The following is an 18,634-nucleotide window of genomic DNA, read 5'->3' as shown; positions in this document are numbered from 1 at the left end:
GTAAACAAGGCCTTGAGTGATTGATGCCATTTCTCAGTTCGGAACGTCCGTATTTATATTAGTGCAAAGCATATCACAGTATAATCGGATAAAAGCCGATTATCCAAGGCCATCAACACTCATCCAGGCCTGTATACAAAGGGAATGTCCGAAACCCCAGATGTTCATCCGAATCCAGAAAGTCCCGCAGTCGATCTCGGCCATCCAAAACGCGGGGAATCATCTGGACTCTCTCCCTCTGTGCGCATTTTAGCCTGAATAACTGCCATAGAGCTTGGCGTCAATCTACAGTGTAGTTTTCCCTTCTCGTGAGATGAGATGCCCAGCGTCCGTGTACTCCGGAAATGTTGACTCCGGTTGTCATACGGAGTTGACTGTCGTCGGAATGAAGCGATGCATCTTGAATTCAGGCTAAACTCTCAATCTTGTCTTTCGTGGCATATTGCTTTTGTAGGAGAATATAAGCGGTAGGCTAATCGGAATGTTCATTGACCGAGTAGTAGTGTTTACTCCGCGCCGGGAGATGTTCGGGAGAAATCATGACACGCTAGTCTGATTTGGGACGCTTTATGTGGCTTGGTATTTGTGGCTTGTCATAAGTGGCTGGTGACATCTATGCAACTATGACGTTTTTTCTACGAGCTTTTAACAGCGATGCCGAGGATTGATCTCATATCGCGATATATTGAAGCCCGTGGACTAAATTTCTTTATCATAGCGGGACGCCCAATCTGGACTATCAATCTGGCGAACTTTTGTTCTTCCCATTGTGACCATGGAATGTAAACTGTTAACACATCGAGACCAGTTCCCAGGCTTGAAGATGAATTTACATCGCCATGACATCACGGTGATTGCTGAGCTTGATAAGGAAAAAAAGCGCTCTTATATCTATAATGCATTGTGAGTATTCATGAAAACCACACGAACGCAGCAACCATGTCCTTAATACTAGGATACGTCCATCAGCTCATCGATACATCCCTCTCCTTCCTGAAGTTGATCCAAAGCCGGGAAATAGGATGGCTTACGATAGTACGCGAAACGGGCGAATTTAAGCGCGAGCAGCAGCCGCTATGGAAGAAGTTCAAGTTGCTGTTGCTTTTCAATCCGTTGACAGAATGGCTGGATCAGACGCATTTGTTCCGTCTCTATACGCATGAGAAAAATATCGAGGCTGGTTTGTCTCATTGCGTTCCGTATAGCGGACAATATACTGACAGATTTTAGGACAAAAAGAAGTAGCGGCGCAGTCGCACGAGCAGATTAAGAGCTTCATTGACTTTTTCCACATCAACATGAACGATTTCTCGCCATCTGATCCAGAGCAGTACGGGTCATTCCAGGACTTCTTCATTAGACGCCACAAACCCGAGGCCAGGCCCCTGTACGCACCGAACGATAAGAAAAAAGCCGTCGTGGTGGCCGACTGTCGGATAGTAGTATATCCCACCGTTGAGAAGACGCGCAAGCTCTGGGTGAAAGGCAACCAATTCACAATCGCCAATCTCATCCGTGACTCCGATCGTTCAAAGCCTTGGGATAATGGAGCGGCGGCTTGTTTCCGGTTGAGTCCCCAGGATTACCATAGGTACCATTCTCCTGTGGAGGGCAAGGTGAAGTGGTTCAAGCAGATTCCTGGCGACTATTTCGAGGTTGATCCTATAGCCATTCAGAGTTCTGTTAACATCTTGACCGAAAATGCCCGCTGCGCCGTCTGTCTCGAGACTAAGGAGTTTGGAGACGTATTGTTTGTCGCTGTGGGAGCATCGGATGTTGGAACGGTTGAGTGAGTGCAATGCCTTCACAGCTGACTCTCAATATTCTGACAGCTACCAGATTCCACGACAAGACGATGACTGCGGGAGAGCATATCAAAAAAGGAGAAGAGCTTGGCCTCTTCAAGTTTGGTGGATCGACAATCATGGTGGCCTTTGAGCAGGGCCGTATTCAGTTCGATGAAGACCTGGAACGCTGGAGCCAGAACCAGATTATGGTAGATGTGAAAGTTAACAGCAGCATGGGGACTGCAGTCAGTGAAAAACAGTGAGGAATGTTCTGACAACTGATTTTGTTTATTCGAGTCGGTTTGAGACTACCAAGGGTCTCAGTTTGGATATGCTATAAAAATGTATTGCAGTAGTATGGGAAAATAAGACTTTAGAAATGGTTGACGGACAATGAAGTCACGGCGTTATTATTATTCATTTCCATCAACTCCCGACTAACTACAGAAGAAGACACGTCCACCATGATATGGAATATATTCAAACGGAAACAAGCGGCGAAACCGTCGCCTCCTCCATCTCCAGTACCCGAACCTCAATGCCAATACCAACGCCGCAGTATTGACCACATCATCCTGAACAGAGCAGATAAGCGAGCTCGCCGCCAGCCTGAAAATAGGCACGCAGATGAGTCCAGCCCCTGGGCAGCCGCTGGGAGTCTTTGCGGACTGGCAAGTATTGGGCAAAGAGTCTTGGAGAGCAAAGGACCCCCCCCCTCGAGTTCAAATCCGAGCTCGAATCGAAAACACAATCCTCGGGTAGGAAGCCCAGATGCTGCGTGTGACGGATCTCCTTGACTGACTGGCAAGCGAGAAGTTGATAACGACTGTTTCCGGTTCTGAAACTGCTGAAGATATGGTTAAGGACAAGCGGGAGCTTGTGAGGGATCTGTATGACAAGTTTCGGGAGGCTCCCCAGGTACATAGTCTAGCGCTACCACTCGCGAAGGATTGTTTTTGTTCGTTCTTTGAGTATCCTCAATCCTGGTTGTTATACACGGTGGCGTATGTGAAGTTTCTGAGTCCGGGTACTGATCCAGATCGGGTTTCGGGTGCTGTTCAGCGGCGTTTGGATGAGACGGCTCTCTAATTGTTTATTATTGTTGCTATCGTTTTTGCCATACGATAGCTTACTCTTTATTACTTGCTCTTGATGGAGGAATCCCTGAATATATCAACGTTTATATTTCGCCCATGATTATATACAATCGTAACAACGACCGAATCTATTACGCCTGGCTCCTCTAATATATGTGTGGTGTCGGTAACTTCTATAACAAACACAAGACGGAAATGCGACATGTCGATGCTCATGCTTTTGACTTGGAGGACTTCACCTTCCCACCCGTTCTGACCTCTTTCTCGAGTTCGTCCAAGGCGGCGCCGTAGCGCGACTTGGCATCGGCCATATCTTCAAGCTTCATGTTCACCCGTTCTACCTTTGAAGCTCTGGTGATTTTGCCATCAGAACCTCTGGCAATCTCGTTGGTAAACCATCTCCCTTCTCTGTGTGCGAAGAGTGTCCATGCTGATCCATCCTTGCCGGCACGCGCGGTACGGCCAACACGGTGGATGTAGGTAGTAATGCTAGGGGGAACGTCGTAGTTGACGACGTGGGTCAGTGATGGCAGGTCGAGACCACGCGAGGCACGATCGGTCGCAACAATGACAGAGATCTTGCCACGGCGGAAGGCTGTGAGGGTCTTGCGGGAGGCGGATGACTTGTTCGATTTGATGATAGTTCCCACCTGGCTAGCCAGAGAAGGATCGAGCAGACCAAGCAAGCGAGAAAGTCGAGATGCTGATTCAGAGGACTTGGTGAAGATAAGGACTGTCGTCCGCGAAGGGTCGGGTTTCGGTGCGGCCTTGGCAGGTTCCTCCTTTTCGGAGCCGGATGAGCTATCAGAGTCCGAGTCTGAATTCGAGTCCGATTCAGATTCGGACGATGAAGTCGCTTCTGAGGACTCAGATTCAGATTCAGAGTCCGAGTCGGAATCCGAATCGGAATCCTCCGAGGACGATTCATCGGAGCTTGTATCATCAGAACTTGTGTCATCGTCAGAACTGGCGTCATCTGCCTGCACAGCGCGGGCAGATCTTGTGCTTGAACCAAGACCAATACGAGAACGCAAAAGGCGCAGAAGATAAAGTGGTTTCTGCGCACCGTCCCCAACCGAGACAGAGTACTCCTTGAGTGTTGATGGCAGATTAAACTGATCGTCTGTAAGAGCCACGTCCTCATCCCCGGCTACACGGTCAGCTGACCCAATGACAGCCAACTTAGGGTTGGTCAAGCGCAGGGAGTTCAGCTTCGAGATGTCCCTGGTCATTGTGGCACTAAGAACAACCTTCCTGGGATCCTTGTTCTCGATAGGAAGCCCAAGATCCGACATGAGTCTTCCACTGAATCCGAAAGTATCAGGAGATTTTCTCGCATCCAGAGAATTCATCACAACATCGACCCATTCCTGGAAACTCTCATTCAGTAGTCGATCAGCCTCATCAATCACAAGCCACTGGAGATGCTTCAAAGTAAAGCCCTTCGTGTAGCGAAGATGGTCGACAAGACGACCTGGCGTACAAATAAGGATGTCGACATTGGGTTCGGGTTTGTGTAGGTAGCCGGGTAAAGACTCGTTAAGGTCTGCTGCTTCGGAGATATAATCCTGCATGTTGAAATTCGCCCAATCATCTGCGGTGAATTTGAACTGCTGTCGCGACTTGAAAGACTCAGGACCGTAAACTTGATCGACACGCATCAATAGCTGCTGCTCGTCTTTGATGGCGACATTGCCCACCGCTGACCCAATCTGTAAGCCAGAGCCCGCGGTGCATAGCTCACAAGCCTCCCTAGCTTGCTTAACCAATTCTCGAGTAGGCACGACGATAAGACCTCTCAGTCTTGGAGCGGGAATATGTTCCAAGTTGGTAACCAGCGGAAGGACATAGGACAACGTCTTTCCGGAACCAGTCGCGGCTGAAATACACAGGTCGCCCGAGTGCTCCTTTGGTCCAGGCAAAAGCAACGGAATAACAGTGGATTGCACTGCAAATGCATCTTTGTATCCGTGCTCTTCAAGAATGCGTAAAAGATCGGGTTTGATGCCAAGATCGGAGAATTTCGCTTTTGCATCCGCTGAGGTTCGCAGGGGGTTTGCCAACCAACTAGGAAGAGTTGAATAGGTTGGCAGTTCCTCTTCTTCAAGCGCGGCCTCTGGCTGGGGCAATGGCTCCAAACCTTGTGCCACTACAGGTTCTGCTGTTGTCACTTCCGGTTTTGATTCCTCCGTGATTCCCTTCTTTGCCTTTGCTGCTTCTTTCACCTTCGCAGATCTCTCGAATTTGGATAGAACACCGGAGTACTTGTTCTTCTGAGCTTGCGGTGTGTCCTCCTCGCTGTCATTCGCCGCCTCAGCTTCCTCGGTCTCCTCACTTATATCTCCAGCAATCTCACCCCCCTCATTATGTCCCTTGGAATTTCGTCGCTTTGAACTCTTCGACTTCCTCTTGGTCTCAGATTTGCTGTCGCCTGCGTTTGGAGAACCCTCTTCGCTGCTCCTCTCCGGGACAGCACTTTCTTTCCGGGTCGCATCCTCTTGATCATCGGTCTTATCTTCGGATTTGCGCTCTTTCTTCGATCGCTTCTTTTTATGAGAGTCTGGGGTCGAGAGGGAGCTCTTGTCTTTCTTGGACTTCTTGATCGGCGTGGATGTCGAGCTATCGACGGAGGTGCCATCTAGGTCTCTCTTTCTCTTATGCGATTTCTTTGCGCTCTGCGGCCTGTTCGACTCATTTGTAGGAGGATCATGACGTGCAGATTGGTCCTTTGCCATCTTCACGGATATCGACCTGTTCGAGGGGTTCGTAGGGGGATTTGGTGCTGCGTCGTTGAGAAAAACCCTCCGAATAATTTCTTCCAGCGGGGGCAATTTCCCGACGCCGATAATTGGCTGCTGGCAGAATGGTCACACCGCCCGTTGGTCCGCCTGGGTCTGGACTTCCCCGGAGGACAACTTTGATGCGCAGACATCCATGAAGGCCCCTGAATATCTCTCGATATCAGAATTTGGCAGATTATGCGCCATGGGAGCGCGATCAGGACCATTACACAGATGTTGTTTGGAGCTTTTCTGAGCGAAAACGACAGCCAATATGCCGTATAACATTGCGTGAGTTCTGTCGCATTTAAACTCCGGAGCATCAGTTCTAACTCGATTGGCGCAGTATGGTTAGCGATTTCTTCTTCCCTCAACCAGGTCCGTTTCTGCTATCCATATGGGACTCTTGGAGAGCATTACTGAGACTACAACAGGGGGAGTTGAAAGTCACATCTACCAGTTGTCGACCGTAAGCACACCGGACCGTTCCATTTCGGACGAGCCTATAACTCATCGCGTTTCAGAAACTTATCGATCGCGGACATAAAGTCATCATCATCACCCATGCGTACAAAGGACGGACCGGAGTTCGATATCTCACCAATGGCCTCAAAGTCTACCATGTCCCGTTCTTTGTCATATACCGCGAGTCGGCCATGCCCACGGTGTTCTCCTTTTTCCCCATCTTCCGGAATATCGTCATTCGCGAACAGATTCAGATTGTACATGGGCACGCTAGCCTGAGCTGTTTCTGCCATGAAGCTATCCTACATGCGCGGACCATGGGATTGCGAACGGTGTTTACAGACCATTCGCTGTTTGGGTTTGCTGATGCGGGATCGATCCTTACGAATAAGCTCCTGAAATTCACCCTGAGTGATGTTGACCATGTAATATGCGTCAGTCATACATGGTAAGGCCAGCCACGAGCCGACTGTGACAACTGCAACTGCTAACCTACCGGTCTCAGCAAGGAAAACACCGTCCTCCGAGCATCCCTAGATCCCCTAATGGTTTCTGTGATTCCAAATGCAGTAGTTGCGGAAAACTTCTGTCCGTTATCATACGCACCTCGCGCAAACGACCGAGAACACGGGACACTATCAGAATTACGACCGCAGCCAAAACCGATTGGACCGAACGATATAATCACGATCGTGGTGATTTCGCGTCTTTTCTACAATAAGGGAACAGACCTTTTGATCGCCGCTATTCCACGTATTCTCGCTTCCCATCCGAATGTGCGCTTTATCATCGCCGGCTCAGGACCCAAGGCCATTGACCTAGAGCAAATGCTGGAAAGGAATGTACTCCAGGATAAAGTGGAAATGCTGGGTTCCGTTCGACACGAAGAAGTTCGCGATGTCATGGTCCGCGGCCACATATATCTCCATCCCAGTTTAACGGAAGCTTTCGGCACTGTGATTGTGGAAGCTGCCAGCTGTGGACTGTACGTGGTGTGCACCCGTGTCGGTGGTATTCCCGAAGTGCTTCCTCAACACATGACAACCTTTGCGAAGCCAGAAGAAGATGATTTAGTCATGGCGACTGGAAAGGCGATCGGTGCATTGCGCTCGAATAAAGTACGCACTGATCGATTCCACGACCAAGTCAAAATGATGTATTCCTGGACCGATGTTGCACGGCGGACGGAGCGAGTCTATGGGGGCATCTGCGGGGATATCAGCCCGGAAGAGTTTTACGGCTACTATCCCGGACAAGGCTGGGAAGCTAGCGGGGATAGAGTGCGAAGCTTTGCCTTGATCGATCGGCTTAAGCGTTACTATGGCTGTGGAGTGTGGGCAGGCAAGCTTTTCTGTCTGTGCGTTGTCATTGACTTCCTACTTTACGTCTTCCTTGAAATGTGGTTTCCGCGGGCAAACATCGACATTGCTCGCAGCTGGCCGAAGAAGCTGAACCAGCAAGAAGAGAAGCTCAAAGCTCGGACCAATCGTGATCCTGGAACTACTTCCTGAAGAATTACTCGTTGGGGAGTGATTATAATGCTTTCGATCATTCGCTCATATAAAATGTACAACAACCGTGATACCCATGCTAATCATACATGAATCGTTACTGAAAATGGAAAACAAGTTTTTAAACGCCAACACCAACGGTCTCCACTTCAGCTCCGCTTCGTGCCGGGCTCGTACTTCCACTCCGAAGCCAGCGTCTCAGCAGGTTCAGGCTGGATATCTTCCGCACCAAGGGTCCCCTTGTTACCATGCTGGCCGCCACGGGCCTGGTCACGCTCAAGACCCCGCTGGTCGGGAAGATTACGCTCATAGCCGGGCAGTCTGCTAGCACCCACACCCTCCAGACCACCACCGCCGTGCTTACGGTGGGACTGGCCATTATGTCTGAGCTCGCTGCTGGTCTGGCCAGAACCAGGGTGACCAAGACCGGTGTAGACGTCCTGCGACGTGGATCCCTTCAGAGTGTTACCTGCGGGGGTCTTGACGGCCTCCTTGCCGTGGCCGCGCTCGACATTGGGGTTATTTGCCTGGCTGCCGGATTCATTGACGGTGTTGGGGGTGTAGGAGTTGCTGGCGGGAGCGGTGCCAGGGGGATATGTCTCGGCATGGAATTCGGAGGCGTAGTCGCCGGGAGATGCCTTGACGCCAGGTTTGTGCTGGTTTGTTTGTTAGTATGATTTGATCAAGCTGAGAGGGTTGGTTAAACGTACACCGCCGTGCTCCATGGGGGCGTTGGTAGGCTGGACACCGGGCTTGAACTCGCCCTGCTTGGGGGTAGCGACGGAGTCGATGTTGTTAAGTTCGCTCATGATGGACGTAATCGTGTTAATGTCAAGAGATGTATAGAGGGAATAGATAGTAGAATGAAGAAATGCTCAGGGTATCAAAGACAGAGAGACTGAATGATTCTGCTATGCCAATTCCAGAGGCGACTCGTACCCTACTTTATAAGGGCATTTGCTGGATCTCCCAATCCGACAGCCTTGGCAGGGTTTGGGTGGATGACGTCAGGTTGACCGGCGTTGACTTCATAGCCATCTCACAAAACCAGTATCCCACTAACATGTACTAGTAACGAACACTGCGAACATATGGGCCATGACGTTAAGATAGGTTGCACTGAATTCTGGTTGAGATCCGCCAGGAACAGCAACCGGCCTGTTCTGTGCTATAGTGTCAGTGCCCAGGGGAGACGCCAGGACATGTTGTCATTGTACTCCATAGGGAAGCTGCAGAAGAAAGGTGAAGAAAATTCAATTGGATTCTAGCTAGTTAGGTATCATTAGGGTATGTCAGCTTCTCCTGTTTCCGTTCCGTCTGCGCCTGAAACGATCCGAATCCCAAAGTCCAAACAAGGTATCTCGGAGAATTAAGGTGTTCTGGCCCATTGGCCATTCCAGCGACCATCTTCGGGTTTATGCTGTTTCGTGTTTGCCGTATGCTGTGTGCGTATGCCGTCACTTCATTACCGGCGGCCTCCCTTCCTTATTCCACTTCACTCGACTCTGTACCCATTCCACCGCTTCTTGAACACCAGTTCCCATCAATGCACTCACCGGAAGCACGCGACTATCCCGCACGTCGGTTCCCTTCTCACCCTCAAACACCTTCCGAACGAACCCCTCCTTGATGCGAACAACCTCCACACAATCCTCCCGATCCTGCTTATTCGCCAAAACCAATATCGGCACCCCCGCGACATCAGAATGCTGTAACACCGACTCCAGGACCTCCCGACACTCTTCTAACCGCCCAAAGTCGCTCCCGGGCGCATTAATCCCCACCATCTGCTCGGTGAAATTCTGGGTAGCCTCGGACGAACTAGGTCGTCGACCCGTAGGAAACAGTCGAGAGATATCCGGATCCTGTCCGACGTCCGCACTATCTACCACGAAGATGATCGCGTGGCAGCTGGTGTAGTAGCTCTGCCAGAGACCGCGCATGGATATTTGTCCCCCCACATCCCAGATCTTCAGGTACATATCCGGTAACGAGATATTCGCGACATTCTGGCCGACGGTCGGGACGGTTTTGCCTGGGTTGGGGGCCGGGGCACCTTCGGGACGGGGCTGGTAGAGGGCCTTTATCTGTGAGAGAAGTGTGGTTTTACCGGCGTTGTCGAGCCCGAGGAGGAGAACGGAGTATTCTAGTCGCGAGTTGCGTTAGCAAAAGTCCGTATATAATGAGTCACAGGTGCATACCCTCTTTGCTGGTCGCGTAGAGATACAGCGATTTGGCCAGATGGTACATAGTTGCGACTATGCCGGAGACGCTGCGGAGTATTGTCCAACTCCGACAAGACGCAAGTGGTCGAGATTCCAATCAGAACAGGCAGGAAATGGGTAGAAGGAGGAGAATCATGGCATCGCGGATGCTGCGATTCTCCTGGAGTATCGTCCTTTTTTTTTTTTTTCTCCTTTTTATTCGAACTCTTGGTATGTCTATCTCCTGTCCAACGATTGCATCTCCTGTCAGCGGCTTTCTTGGCCGATCCGCATCCTTGGCCCACGCGTCAGCCGCGTTCGGATTAGGAAATCAGGGCATGGGGTTGGGGAGTTGGCTACCCTATGCCCTATTTCTATATTGGGAAACAGCATGGCTGCCATGCATCAAGAGCTGAAGGGCATTAGCAGCAGATCAACCTGAACTACATTCTACATAGCGCAGAGACTATGGATAACTATGAATTCAACATGTCTACCTGATACACAGCAAAAGGGTATCTGCCCACCTGATGTCTGGATGATGCTACCGCCAGCCAGGTCAAGCATGGAATGGTTCCAGACTTGCTTCTCCCCACCATCCGCTGCTCATTCGGGCTTTTGAACGTCTCCAAAGGATCCCACTAATTGATCTCCCCTCCTCTACTATCATTCGTCCATTCACGGCGCCGTTGCTTGACTAAGAACTCTCCGGTTTGTCAGCCGGTTCTTCCGACGTTCGCGGAAATCCGTCCATATTTCCTCCTCTCCTCCCCCGCCGGCGACCTTGCGATATTTTCTCATTTCCCGTTACGGCACTTGAGAATTAACCTTGGTCAAAGGCTGGGCTCTCCATGGCCTTTGTCATTGTTCCTCCTTCTGAAGAAGGTAGTCTCGTGTGATTGTTTACTTTTGTCTCTTGTCTTCGACTTCTAGACCCGATAAGCTCGCCGTACCAGTGGTCGCATGTCTCGGACAGAATGTAATGGGCGGCCGAAGGCTCAGAATCTGCCTTTAATGGAGGTTGATACCGTGATCGTGGGTACGTTGAAGTATACCATACTACCACCAATAATGTACCATGTTAATTCCGGGATTCGACAGGGAATGGGCCCGCGGCCATGATCCTGTCTTACATTCTCCATGGACACATCCCGCATTACTCGGCGAATCCCCCGCATCCAGACCCTCTACTCCATGCGAAGCTGCAGGATGCATCCCCATTACTTGACCTCGATGTCGATACCTTGACGGAACACTTTGCGGCGTCGCGACTTTCCTACTCCACCCAGGCACTTCCCGTTAATGTCCTGCTCGACACCCTCATCCGTCCTAGCGTTGATGTGGAAGATGCGGAGTGTACTACAAACGTTGAATGGAGAACTGTGCGTGAAAAGGCTGTTTCACACTTGGTGATTGGCAATGCGCCGCAGGCAGGTGGGCAGTGGGTGGACAATCCCATGCCTGCGAGCTGGGATATTCAGACCTTGAGTTATGCGGCTATGTTGTCGCTGCCGGTATATTGTTATGCGCGACACTATCACAAAGTGACTGGAAAAGAACTGCCTGCGTTCACTCGCCCGACGCGGCGTGAGATCACGGAGTATCTACGCGAATACCCAAAGGCCGTTGGAATCGACGATGTCTTCCGATTCCATGAAACAGTATCCGGTGTTTCTAGAACAGCGGACGGCTTTTACATCGCCTCTCATAATATCCGCTGCAAACACTTGGTTTTGGCTAGCGGCATCTTTTCAGAAGTGATACAGCCCCTTCCGATGTTGAACCCGTTAGTGTCTCTTGAACCGATTCCTGAGATACCGCTTCTTGTCGTTGGTTCCGGATTTTCAGCGGCGGATGCGATTATTTCGGCTCCCAACAACCAAAAGATTCTGCATGTATTCAAATGGGATCCTGAGAATCGACCGTCACCCCTGCGCGGATGCCATCAACACGCATATCCCGAATACGCCGGTGTCTACCGGTTAATGAGACGAGCAGCGGTCGCTGCAACACCGACCGCAAAGCGAAACAAACGAGTAACTTCAAGCTCCTTCCTCGAAAGCCGATCTTGGGACCGAGTCTACGAGGGTCAACCTAATGCTGAAATTACTGCTGTCGAGATGAAGGAAGACCACGCCACTGTGACCTTCCGTCGACCAACCGGCGAGACATTCACGCACAAGGTGCGCGGTCTGGTATATGCTACTGGTCGGCGAGGTACCTTAAACTATCTTGACCATGATCTACTTTCCGAAGTACTCGGACCCAACGACGGGGCTGAAACAAATCCCGTCATATCCAGCCAGTCGCTACGCGGCAAAGCCTTCGAGAACTTGGAAGTTGCTCGCGATGTATATATCATCGGCAGCTTGACTGGCGATTCGCTCATCCGCTTCGCCTACGGAGGCTGCGTACAGACAGCAGGTCGATTAATTGGAGCATCTACCGGAGAAAGCGAAGGCACAAGAACACCTAGTGGTTCAGTGTCGTTCAGGCCGAGGGCGGCGCTTCCTGTTATGAATGGCATCGATGGACATCATATCTATCCTCATGAACATCCTCCTACGCCCTTGGATAAGGATAACAACCATTACTCGGTCTCCGCCGCAGCTAAGAAAGTCGGTCTCGGTGGGTGATGGAGCTCATTAATGCGGTTATGGGGATGAGACGTCACACTTGTATATGAAGTTAGAAGCATTTGTACAAATATGTATACATTGAGAACAGGATCCCTAATGATTGCAAATCTCTTTTCTACTCCAACCAACACTGGCTTTCTATTCTACCCCGGCTGGCACTTGCTACATTGGGGCAGAAATGATGATATCATCGGGGAAGATATAGAAGATATAAATGTCCACTCGCATAGCAGCTCATTATCACCTCCACGCATCAAAATGACAAACCAATCCCTCCGTGCTCGGCTTCGTGCCCTTCTCGATAATCAACCCGGTCTACAACGGGACAAAAGCATGGGCACCTTTCTGGACGACGAATTCGAAGAGGGACTGGTGGAGGTGCTTGAATTCGGGCTTGTCAGCCATAATGATGAGAAAGCGGGAGTGGAAGAAGAATGTAGAAATGGAGGAGTAGAAGATAAAGCTAGTGGTTTGAGATGGTTACTTGCATTAGTGACATCGCCATTATCATAAACCGATGCCTCTCCCCCAAAGATTACAGTATACGGATGGCTATCGATATGGTGATATAAATAAACTGTTCGAGAGGAACCAGGGAGTGTCCGGATTTTTCTTGTGGAAAAAAAAAATAGTATTATCCACGATGTCCTAATCAATCACGGTAAGTCCCTTTGGTATCAATCACCACCACATAGGGTTACTGATATGCAAGTATAGCTTAAGAATCCCCGTTATTCCACAATCTTGCCTTTTCACATGGGAAACTGATTGAAGCCCGTTCGAAAGCGCGCTTCGACGTTGATGGTAAGCTCCGAATCAATATCCTACAACGCAGAACACCAACTGACAACCACACAGACCCCGGAACCGGAAAGTTCTATGAGGAGTTCCTGCCCAAGCTGGTTGGGCACGCCAAGACTATCAAGCTCGGTCATAGACTGGAGAAGTCGACTACCATGGGAGCCCTGACTATTTCGCGTAGCGTCGACAAGGCCTGCCATCAAATCGAAGATGCCATCCAGCATGGCGCGAAGATTGCTCACCGGAGGTAAACGTCTATCGAGCGCTGCGTTTGGCAACGGTTACTACTTCGAGCGCACTATCCTCCGCGACGTGGATGCTTCCGTGCAGGTGACGCAGGAAGAAAGCTTTGCGCCTATTGCTGCGGTGTACAGGTTCAAGACTGAAGATGAAGTCGTACAGCAGGCAAACGGTACCGACATGGGTCTTGCAAGCTACGTGTTTACCACGGATGTGAATCGTTCATGGCGCCTGCTGGACAAATTGGAGGCGGGATATGATTGGGCTCAACACACTGGGAACTCTTCTGCGGCGGAGTCGCCGTTTGGTGGGATGAAGATGTCTGGGTATGGGAAGGAGTCTGGGAAGGATGTGGCTGTTGCAGAATACTTGGTATCAAAGACATGTACCATGACTGTAGAGGGTGCGCTGCCTTGATCTTATACAGCATTCATGATAAGGGCCTGCTCAAGACGATGAGAGGAAGTCTTGAACAGAAATATTTGTGCTTGTAATCCTGGAACGTATACATTATCCTTGAAAAGGCTTAGCCTACATCAATTTTGGAGCATTTGCTAGCATACCAACTTGTATACAAAGAAGTCATATTTGTCCAAATGAATGCGTGTCGAATCTAACCCATAATTTGCAATTGGTCGTCCGGTGGCCACCGCACCTGCGCAAAGCTCAAACATCTCTTGATACTTTGTAGGTACTTGCGAGTAACCTCGTCACTGAGGATATGTGCTTGCTGGTCGCTCTGATGCAGTTTCTCTCGTGCGGATCGCTCGTGGATACCAACCATGGTAACACCAATCGGCCATGCACTGTTTATCGGAATAGTCAGAATCTGCTTCAAGGCATAGAGGTAGGGAACTTACGCCTTTCCAATACTCAACCGCAAGTAAGCATCATTAGCATCGACGTATCTCCTTTGCTGCGCCTTGTGGACGATCTCCAGAATAGGTTCCAACATCTTATCGTCCACATCATATTTCTCTAGCTTCTTAAACAGTGGTTTCAGGTTATCCCTCGACTGTGCCATGGCATTGTACGCCTGTCGACCCTGGAGGCTCTGCCTGACAGCCAGATCCCGCTTCGCTAAAGCAAGCTCCCACTCCGAAAGCACCATGTTGAAATACGACGCAAGTTGTCGGAACAGGAACTTCCGGCCCTCGTTATCTTTGGGAATGGTCTGGGAGATTTTCATTTCGACTTCAGGAACCAGCTCCAGCGTCGTAGGAATAGGGCCATTGGACAGTTTCGGTTTTGGTGTGAGAGCGCGCTGCACGAGGCGACGGTATCGTCGTAGACGGGTGTTATGCGATTCTCCAAACAAACATACAGGCTCTTCTAGCTCGCGGAATTTTTGCGCAAGTTCTTCATCCGAGATATCATCCTCTTTTTCGCCCTCGCCCGGTGTCCCCTCCTTGTCGCTTCCACTGCCAGGCGGTGGTAACTCTGGCAGACCGAGCTTCTTCCTCCGTTCTCGTTCCTTAACTACCTCCTCTTCTTCTCTCTTCTTGCGTGACTCCTCTGCTAGTTTCTGTTTCTTCAGTTCTCGTTCGCGTCGCCGTTCGGCTTCTTCATCGTCTGCCTTGCGCTTCAGCGCCATGCGCTCTTCGCGTTCGCGGCGAAGGCGTTCTTGTTCTTCATTGTAGGCGGCGATTCGGGCGGCCTCTTCTTCGCCGCGACGGATGTATTTCTTTGCTGGTTGTTGTTCTTTGGCTTTTTGGGAGGAGTCGGTGCCTTTGGCTTTGCCGATTTCTTTGGACATTAAAGCTGCGAAATCCATTTTGATGTCTTTTCAAGCTTGTACATGTGAAAAAAAAATAATAAAATGGATTGGTTCATGAATGATTTCTGGTGGATTTGGAATGTTGAAGAAGGTGAATGTTTGCGGCGATGGAAGTCGAAGTCGAAGTCCGACAGAGCTCCGGATTTCTTCTCGTGACGAAGACACCTTCAACCTCAACCATCAAGCTCCAACAACGCCACGCCACAAATCAGCGTTCTAACGAGCATACCAATTGACACGTCACCTTACTCCCGAATATACTGAAGCTACGACCTCAACAAAAAAACCAAAATGACCGCGCGAAACGCGCCCCAAATCGACCGCCAAACCACCACCCCCTTCCACCTCAAGCTCTTCTACCGCCTCAATAACTTCCACCACCTCGCCGACTTCTCCCTCGCCCCGTCCCCCTCCTCCACTTCATCTTACGGCGGCCCCGCCAGCGGTCCTAATGCCATCAGAGCCCAGTCCCCCCCGTCCACAACCACCGCACGCCTCCCGCCCCATCTCGAAATCTACACTTGGCAATCATGCACCCTGCGCGAGCTCAGCCAGCTGCTTACCTCGGCACTGCCGTCGCTTCTTCCCGATCCGCCTGTGGGGACGAGGTTGTGTTTCCGGCTGATTTACCCCGATACGAAAGCGGCTGCGGCGATGGGGCCCGGGGCGGATGGGAGAGGGCGGTATTTGAGCAAGGATATTGGGAATGTGGTTATTGGGCCGCGGGATAGTCCGTATCATAACGGGGAGGAGGAGGACGCGGCAGCGGCGCCGCCGCGCGGTTTACGGTTACAGGGGAATGATACGGAGAGGACATTGCAGGATGCGCGGTTTGTGATTGGGGATTATGTGGATTGTGCGATTTTGCCGCCGCTGGAGGATGGGTCTGTTGCGCCGCCGATTATCTCGGGGAGGGGGGCTGTTGGGGGGCCGGGGAGTATTGGTGGGGGAATGAGGGCGTTTCGGGAGAATGGGTTTGGGTTTGGAAGGGGTGGGAGGGGGAGAGGAAGTGAGAGGATCCCGGCTGGGGATTGGAAACGGGGGGAGAGGCTGCCGGATGGGAGTGGACGGGGTGGACGGAGGGGATGGGCGCCGTATTAGCCGTGTTGATGGGCAAGGTGTGACTGACATTGCGGATTTAACTAAATGCAATTCGGAATACCCAGTCGAGCATAATAAATGATCCACTTCAACGAACATGCCTTGCACTACTATCATGTTTACAATGTCTATCAATTGGCAGCGTCCAATTAGTGACGAAGTTATTGTCAGCATACAATCTCATGGGAAGAAGGAAGAAATGCAGTATATTTTAATGAATACACGTCCAGAGGAATAGGAATATAAACCCCATAACACACTCCGGAACAACCGTAGATATCACTTAAAACTCCGCAATGGTATCCTCCCTCCTCTTGCCGCGGAATTGATATTTGCCCTGACCGGTTAGCCTCCATCCACCCTCATACCAATAATAGCGGCACATACATCGGTGTTGTAGGCAACGTAGCCCAGAGCGCCGGGAATGGCAACCATGTAGAGGAACGAGAACCAGGCGTGGCGCGGTGTCCAGCGGAAGTACTTGTAGCGGTTTGCGGTGAGTTCTGTGGTGATCAATGTCAGTCTTGCTCATCCGTAGGTATCTCCCCAGCATTCAAGAGGCAATTGGTATCTGAGCATCAAGTATGTCTCTTGGTATCTCTTGCACCGGAATCGGGGAAACGGGTGGGTGGAAGTACCGTAGTATTTCTGGAGGGCCGGGTCAAGGACCAACGCTGGAATTCGTTAGCTCTATTCTTAAATAACAGTTAGGAAGGAATGGCATACACTTGCTTGGACCGGCCATGATTGCAGTTGATCGTGGTTAATGGCGCCGGTGGGAGGGAAGCGAAGTTGAGGTCGAAGTCGTGGATGCTTGGCGCTGAGTCAGATGCAGTTATGCAGTTATGCACATAACTCCACTCCCCATGAGATCTCTGAATGCGATAACGAAAACGAAAACGCTAAGAAATAAGATAAAATAAAGTACAATCTAGACACTCTCTATTCCTCGCATTCGTTTCTACTTTGAGCGCTGACTCAAAAATGGACTCGTCCTTTGGCGCTGCACTCCACCGTGACATCACGCCCAATCCTCAAGCGTCTTCACAGGCTTATCGCCGAGGTTGACGGCGTCTACCCTATATATGGGCGATCCCCTTCATTTTTGAGTCGTTCACGTTATTTGAACTTGCACAAAACATTCACACGCACACACAATGGCTCAAGACACCAAGGTCACCCTCTACTGGCATGTCCCATCTCACCCACGCAAACAGCGCTGGATTTTCTAACCCGACAAAGGCTGGAGCAATCCCGCTCCCAGCGCATCCTCTGGCTCCTCGAAGAACTCAACATCCCCTACGAACTCAAAACCTACAAGCGCGGCCCTGACATGCTCGCCCCCAAGGAACTCAAGGAAGTCCATCCCCTCGGAAAGTCCCCCGTCATTGGCATCGAGAGCGCAAACACCACCAAGCCGTTGATTCTCGCTGAGTCAGGCTTTATCACGGAGTATCTGTGCGATCACTTTAATGGGGAGAGACTCGTGCCGAAGAGATACGAGGAGGGCAAAGAGGGAGAAGTTGGCGCGGAGACGGAGGAGTGGATTCGGTACCGGTACTACATGCACTATGCGGAGGGGAGTTTGATGCCGTTTTTGCTTCTGTCGTTGGTCATGGACGGTAAGTCTAGCCCCCCATTCAACACAGCAATCGTATCCGAGCATGCGGGCTAATGAAACGACAAGCCCTCCGCAACGCCCCCGTCCCGTTCTTCGTCAAGCCCATCACCGGCATCGTCGCCTCCAAGGTCGAGTCCGCCTTCATCAACCGCAACATCGACAACCACTTCCGCTTCCTGGACGAGCAGCTCAAGACTGCTCCCGGCGGCGGTCCGTATCTCTGCGGTACGGAGTTAACGGCTGCGGATATCTTGATTAGTTTCCCGATTATCGCAGCTATGGTGCGGTTGCCCGGGGGTGCGGTGAAGTATCCTAATGTGAAGAAGTATGCAGACTTGTTGCAGGGCACGGAGGGATATAAGAAGGCAGTTAAGAAGATTGAGGAGGTGGAGGGGAAGTTTGAGCCTATCATGTCATGATTTCTGGGATTATGGTATGGTGTTTATGGGGTATGTGTTATGTTGGATGTCTATGTTATGTCCTGGTTCTGTAATGTATATGGATGCAATATCGAAGCTATTAGATGACAACGGTCATGATATTAGTATCTATGAATATCCAGAGCAATACCACTATATACATTCAAACGAGAGCCAAATAACACCAGAAAA

At 50.6% G+C, this 18,634-nt stretch overlaps 12 protein-coding genes across 12 annotated transcripts; 7 read left to right on the top strand and 5 right to left on the bottom strand.

Moving 5' to 3' along the window:
- Nucleotides 1-939: 939 nt before the first annotated feature.
- ACHE_30068A (putative phosphatidylserine decarboxylase) lies at nucleotides 940-2,050 on the top strand (the record flags this gene model as incomplete). Its single annotated transcript, XM_043276646.1, has 3 exons — nucleotides 940-1,180; nucleotides 1,231-1,789; nucleotides 1,840-2,050. The coding sequence occupies 3 exons, from the start codon at nucleotides 940-942 to the stop codon at nucleotides 2,048-2,050; spliced, it is 1,011 nt and encodes a 336-aa protein (XP_043134603.1).
- Nucleotides 2,051-2,414: 364 nt separating this feature from the next.
- Nucleotides 2,415-2,876, top strand: ACHE_30067A (uncharacterized protein; the record flags this gene model as incomplete). The annotated part of the gene is made up of 2 exons (XM_043276645.1): nucleotides 2,415-2,545; nucleotides 2,597-2,876. 2 exons carry the CDS (start codon nucleotides 2,415-2,417, stop codon nucleotides 2,874-2,876), a joined length of 411 nt encoding a protein of 136 aa, XP_043134602.1.
- Nucleotides 2,877-3,096: 220 nt separating this feature from the next.
- On the bottom strand, nucleotides 3,097-5,619 carry DBP6 (putative ATP-dependent RNA helicase DBP6; the record flags this gene model as incomplete). The annotated part of the gene is made up of 1 exon (XM_043276644.1): nucleotides 3,097-5,619. One exon carries the CDS (start codon nucleotides 5,617-5,619, stop codon nucleotides 3,097-3,099), a length of 2,523 nt encoding a protein of 840 aa, XP_043134601.1.
- Nucleotides 5,620-5,938: 319 nt separating this feature from the next.
- GPI3 (phosphatidylinositol N-acetylglucosaminyltransferase subunit A/GPI3) lies at nucleotides 5,939-7,640 on the top strand (the record flags this gene model as incomplete). The annotated part of the gene is made up of 5 exons (XM_043276642.1): nucleotides 5,939-5,955; nucleotides 6,011-6,042; nucleotides 6,099-6,133; nucleotides 6,189-6,577; nucleotides 6,635-7,640. The coding sequence occupies 5 exons, from the start codon at nucleotides 5,939-5,941 to the stop codon at nucleotides 7,638-7,640; spliced, it is 1,479 nt and encodes a 492-aa protein (XP_043134600.1).
- Nucleotides 7,641-7,789: 149 nt separating this feature from the next.
- Nucleotides 7,790-8,449, bottom strand: ACHE_30065S (uncharacterized protein; the record flags this gene model as incomplete). Its single annotated transcript, XM_043276641.1, has 2 exons — nucleotides 7,790-8,296; nucleotides 8,351-8,449. 2 exons carry the CDS (start codon nucleotides 8,447-8,449, stop codon nucleotides 7,790-7,792), a joined length of 606 nt encoding a protein of 201 aa, XP_043134599.1.
- A 648-nt stretch (nucleotides 8,450-9,097) lies between these two features.
- Nucleotides 9,098-9,890, bottom strand: ARL3 (ADP-ribosylation factor family protein; the record flags this gene model as incomplete). Its single annotated transcript, XM_043276640.1, has 2 exons — nucleotides 9,098-9,786; nucleotides 9,842-9,890. 2 exons carry the CDS (start codon nucleotides 9,888-9,890, stop codon nucleotides 9,098-9,100), a joined length of 738 nt encoding a protein of 245 aa, XP_043134598.1.
- A 917-nt stretch (nucleotides 9,891-10,807) lies between these two features.
- ACHE_30062A (uncharacterized protein) lies at nucleotides 10,808-12,480 on the top strand (the record flags this gene model as incomplete). The annotated part of the gene is made up of 2 exons (XM_043276639.1): nucleotides 10,808-10,883; nucleotides 10,946-12,480. 2 exons carry the CDS (start codon nucleotides 10,808-10,810, stop codon nucleotides 12,478-12,480), a joined length of 1,611 nt encoding a protein of 536 aa, XP_043134597.1.
- A 1,014-nt stretch (nucleotides 12,481-13,494) lies between these two features.
- On the top strand, nucleotides 13,495-13,941 carry ACHE_30061A (uncharacterized protein; the record flags this gene model as incomplete). The annotated part of the gene is made up of 1 exon (XM_043276638.1): nucleotides 13,495-13,941. One exon carries the CDS (start codon nucleotides 13,495-13,497, stop codon nucleotides 13,939-13,941), a length of 447 nt encoding a protein of 148 aa, XP_043134596.1.
- Nucleotides 13,942-14,137: 196 nt separating this feature from the next.
- PRP18 (mRNA splicing protein PRP18) lies at nucleotides 14,138-15,298 on the bottom strand (the record flags this gene model as incomplete). Its single annotated transcript, XM_043276637.1, has 2 exons — nucleotides 14,138-14,330; nucleotides 14,385-15,298. 2 exons carry the CDS (start codon nucleotides 15,296-15,298, stop codon nucleotides 14,138-14,140), a joined length of 1,107 nt encoding a protein of 368 aa, XP_043134595.1.
- A 294-nt stretch (nucleotides 15,299-15,592) lies between these two features.
- On the top strand, nucleotides 15,593-16,402 carry ACHE_30059A (SAP18 family protein; the record flags this gene model as incomplete). The annotated part of the gene is made up of 1 exon (XM_043276636.1): nucleotides 15,593-16,402. One exon carries the CDS (start codon nucleotides 15,593-15,595, stop codon nucleotides 16,400-16,402), a length of 810 nt encoding a protein of 269 aa, XP_043134594.1.
- Nucleotides 16,403-16,685: 283 nt separating this feature from the next.
- ACHE_30058S (uncharacterized protein) lies at nucleotides 16,686-17,147 on the bottom strand (the record flags this gene model as incomplete). Its single annotated transcript, XM_043276635.1, has 4 exons — nucleotides 16,686-16,739; nucleotides 16,790-16,905; nucleotides 17,041-17,076; nucleotides 17,129-17,147. 4 exons carry the CDS (start codon nucleotides 17,145-17,147, stop codon nucleotides 16,686-16,688), a joined length of 225 nt encoding a protein of 74 aa, XP_043134593.1.
- A 412-nt stretch (nucleotides 17,148-17,559) lies between these two features.
- On the top strand, nucleotides 17,560-18,442 carry ACHE_30057A (glutathione S-transferase; the record flags this gene model as incomplete). The annotated part of the gene is made up of 3 exons (XM_043276634.1): nucleotides 17,560-17,591; nucleotides 17,645-18,024; nucleotides 18,090-18,442. The coding sequence occupies 3 exons, from the start codon at nucleotides 17,560-17,562 to the stop codon at nucleotides 18,440-18,442; spliced, it is 765 nt and encodes a 254-aa protein (XP_043134592.1).
- Between the last annotated feature and the right edge of the window lie 192 nt (nucleotides 18,443-18,634).

The sequence above is a fragment of the Aspergillus chevalieri genome, chromosome 3, assembly GCF_016861735.1.
Source record: "Aspergillus chevalieri M1 DNA, chromosome 3, nearly complete sequence".
NCBI lineage: Eukaryota > Fungi > Ascomycota > Eurotiomycetes > Eurotiales > Aspergillaceae > Aspergillus > Aspergillus chevalieri.
This window is presented reverse-complemented; position numbering and strand designations above follow the sequence as displayed.